Raw genomic sequence first — 4,139 nt, forward strand, 5'->3', positions numbered from 1 at the left:
CCCCCCCCCCACCCCCACCCCCCCCCTCGCCTTCTCCCCCGGCAAAAGGAGGGAAAAAGGAAATACATATTGTACTACTAACATGATAGACATGTAATCAAATATCACATCTGTAAAACCTATCCAATCAAACATTTAACCTGAAGTCCATAAAAATAATTTTAAAAATAAAAATATAGAACTATGGCTCTTCTTCTAGTAAAGGAGAAAGTGTCAAATGAATTGCTTTATACAATATATGGTATTGTTTCTTTTAATACGTCCTAAGTCCAAAAAGTTTTTAAAAATCAGTGATGCAAAACGGACATCCTTCTATCGTCTGGAAAAGAGAAAGTGTTAAACCAATGGTTTAATACAATAGTCAGTATTGTTTTGGTTTAACACTACCTGTTTTGCATATTCTTCATCTTTCCATATATGTTATTAATAGTTTGAAAATAACTATGAAGTCCATAAAAATAATTTTAAAAATAAAAAATACAGTTCTTCTAGAAAAGGAGAAAGTGTCAAATGAATTGTTTTATATAATATACGGTGTTGTTTCTTCTAATACTTCCTATTTCCTAAGTCCAAAAAGTTTAAAAAATCAGTGATGTAGACTGCCATCCTTCTACAGTCAGGAAAAGAGAAATTGTTAAATCAATGGTTTAATACAATAGTCAGTATTGATTCGTTTTAATGCTACCTGTTTCACATATTCTTCATCATTCCATATATGTTATTAATAATTTGAAATACCATTACATTTTAAGATTTGAAAATTTTAACCGACTTCTGATTTAGAGGAGTCATTAGATCATTTATATTTGCCTTGATTTGGAAGTGCAGCTCTTTTGGGCTAGAAATCCTATAAAATAAAACTTTAGTACGAAAAATGGCTCATAATGCCACCAAAGTACCATATAACTACATTAGGGAGAATATATTGGATGAAATGTTAATTACATAATATAATGACATTGCTTCAAATATTGTAAATTCCTAAGCTCATAAATGCACCAATCAAAAAGCAAACTATTAAGATGCATATTTTCTCCACAATACATGTACTGACATTAAATTAAAACCTGCCAATATAGAATGATAATATTACAGCAAAAGATTGTCAATATCGATCAAATAAACAATGAAACACATTCAGAACAAGTGCTGACTTGGTACCTGTTATCACGAGCAACTAATTCACAAATTTCAATGTTTTTTATCCAATCAGTTTCTGTAAGTTTGTCACTTGTAGCAGAATTAACAAGCTCTGTTGCCATCTTCATTTCCCAGTATCAACAATAAGAATGCAGTTAGAAAGAACCCTGATAGATAGTTGGCAGAATTAGCATTGCAAATGTAATTGTACAACTGCTAGTGCTCCAAACCCATCACCTAAAGAAATGAAGCGTGCCAACCAGCTTGGTTGGCGTGAGTGGCTGTGCACTCTTGCCCCTTAAGAGAGGTCGGGAGTTTGAACCCCCTCTTGTATGGAAAAACCAATCTGGCCAGCACTTTGCCGCTTAATTGGGCCGGCCCGGTGCGATCGGGGATTAGTCTGAGTATGGTACGAGCTTAAAGGTGCCTCCTAGCCTCCTACAGATAGGGAGGCTCAGGACACCTCGTGGCCTGACCAAAGAAATGAACTGTGCCTGATTTGTGTATCTTGAGTTATTTTAAGTTTTAACTCCCTCTTGAATCCCCCCCGCCCCTTCCTAAAATGCAAATATTTGAAGCATTATGTTTACCATCATAATTTCAAACACCATAACTCCACCCGACACAAACAATTATCCTAAGGGAAATAATTAAAAAATAAATAAATAAATAAAATAAAAGGTGTCAAACCAGATTTTTTCCTCATTGACTTTTACTTTGACATTATTGCAACTATTCCAAGCTTATAGATCTGTAGTTCTCCTATATCATGAGAACAAAGTATGAGTAACATATCAAGATCTTGCATTATAGATTCTGAATGCCTAGGGATGATAAAGCAAGGATCATTTATAACTAACAGTTTAATAATTTGTCAATAGCTTTTCACAAAGATCTCAGCTTCCAATTATTTGGCAGAATTTTAGCTAGGGTTCTGACTTAAATTCTTCCTTTTTTTCAATTAAAATCACTTCCTCAAGGAATTCAGCCTTCTTTACATATTTATAAGCAACTGCGAATCAGCTTGAGGGTTTGACACACATGAACTTTGTTTTCTTCGTATGTGGAAACAAGTCAAAATAAATGCCTCATACCCCAAAGACACAAAAGAAACCACATCAAAGGCCATACTACAAGTGCTGTGCTGTTTTAATTGTAGAAAAACGATGTAAACAGGGGTAATAACTATCCAATATTTCCATGCTATTTTTAAATTCTTCAGGGGAATTGACTAGGAAATAAACCATTCTTGCATATTATATATTCTGGACCAAATGCAACATTGGTTGCAAGATAATTGCATATTCTTCACAAACATTTTTCTATGTGACCCCCCTGCCCAGTCAACACGGCAAGTCGGCAAGCATATAACCACGGCAGACTTGGCAAACGTTCAAAGCCAAGCACGGCACTAGTAGACATAACAGCAGACGACGATCATTTACGACACAAACATCTAAACATCACGAGGTAAACCTAAAAGATTTAATAGTAATTTTTTCCTTAAAATCACTCTCAATACCACTATTTTTTTCTCGGGCAAATCAAACTAGAAATTTACTCCATGAAGTCAAAATGTTGTCTCAGCTAAGAGCAGTCGCTTTCACTTTACTTCTCACGCCTTCTAGAACCCCATTGATTATCATTTTCTGCAATTCAGATCTCCACTACGAGCTTCACCCAATCAAACTAATTTTAATTTTTTTTTTTTTTTTAAATATGAAGAATCCAAAACCAAATACAATTTTTCCTACAATAACAAGAAAACAAATATCGAGTATATCGATCAACCATACGCACCTGCAGAAGCAGCCAGCCAGCAAACTCAATGAATCAACAGATCAGCAACAAAATACAAATGTCCGAATTCATGATTCGTATACTCCCGTAATCATTGCTTACATTGGAACTACGGAGTATAATTGTATACAAAAATACATGCTGTATATACAAATATATAAATATAAATATATATAAATATAAAAGGGAAAGGTGAGAATCTTCGATAACCTTACACGGAAGATTTTCTTTTGCCTTTTGTTTTAGTAGTATTTTAATTAATCGTAGAATCTTTGTGTATAATTATGATTATATTAGCAAAGTTGTTGAGCTGAGAAAGTGATGGCTCTAGCCACTGGGGGAAGTTTTGCAGCACCGCCATGGGGCAGCTCTGCTTTTGGGGAATGCTAATGTTACGGACTGTGATAAACTAATGGAGTTAAAGGTGGCGCGTGGAGTCCCTTCCGGCTGCCTAGAGAGTGTTGGTCTTAACAGGTCTGTGAGTTTAGATTTATGCGATATATTTAAAAGGAAAGGTTGTAATTTTAGTCTATTTATTAGTGGTTTTAGTCTCTAATTATTTTCCTAATATTTTAAAACAATTATAGTTTTAATCTCGCAACAAAATTATTAAACTTTTACTTAGTACATAAATATTTTAAAATTTACTTATCTTTGTTCTTCATAATATTGTCATTTTTTATATTTCATCTGCAAAATAGAGAATTGACAACTTTCTTCTCTAAAATTTTTATTTTCAATTGTGGCAAATCGTCTCTATTTTCCTTACATGACATTGTTAAAATAATTTTTTTTATAAATGAAATATCAAAACTAAACAAGATTATAGTTAACGAAGAAACATTAAAAATACTAAAATACTCATGTACTGCCATTTTTAATAGTTTAATAATTTTGTTACTTCAGAGATTAAAACTACAACTTTTTTGAGTAGTTAGTGGTATATATTGCAACGGTAAAAAGATAGGGACTAAAACGACTAACAAGGAACAATTGAAGGACTAAAATTGCATTTTTCCCTATTTAAAAATAAAAAATTATAAGTATACTGCCATTTTTTTATTAGAGAAAGGGCTTGTTTGATAATTGGTGGATTAGTCACTTTAACAGCACGTTTGGTTCACGGAATGAATTTTAAGAGAATAGGAATATTATTCCATAAGGGATGGAATAGGTAAGGAATAGAATATGAATTGTAT

General features: G+C 33.1%; 1 protein-coding gene across 4 annotated transcripts in view; it reads right to left on the reverse strand.

Moving 5' to 3' along the window:
* LOC116013338 (TOM1-like protein 5) overlaps positions 1 to 3,253 on the reverse strand; it is a 15,636-nt gene extending 12,383 nt beyond the window's left edge. The window contains exons 1-3 of one of the 4 annotated variants that reach the window (XM_031253028.1): positions 2,941 to 3,253; positions 1,831 to 1,902; positions 1,162 to 1,307 (exon numbers count right to left, since the gene is read on the reverse strand). In XM_031253028.1, coding sequence (XP_031108888.1) covers positions 1,162 to 1,268 — 107 coding nt within the window. In that variant the 5' untranslated portion in view covers positions 1,269 to 1,307; positions 1,831 to 1,902; positions 2,941 to 3,253. The remainder of the gene's footprint in view (positions 1 to 1,161; positions 1,308 to 1,830; positions 1,903 to 2,940) is intronic. The other 3 variants (XM_031253031.1, XM_031253029.1, XM_031253030.1) reach the window with 3 other exon arrangements.
* Positions 3,254 to 4,139: the final 886 nt, after the last annotated feature.

The sequence above is a fragment of the Ipomoea triloba genome, chromosome 3, assembly GCF_003576645.1.
Source record: "Ipomoea triloba cultivar NCNSP0323 chromosome 3, ASM357664v1".
NCBI classification, from domain to species: Eukaryota; Viridiplantae; Streptophyta; class Magnoliopsida; order Solanales; family Convolvulaceae; genus Ipomoea; species Ipomoea triloba.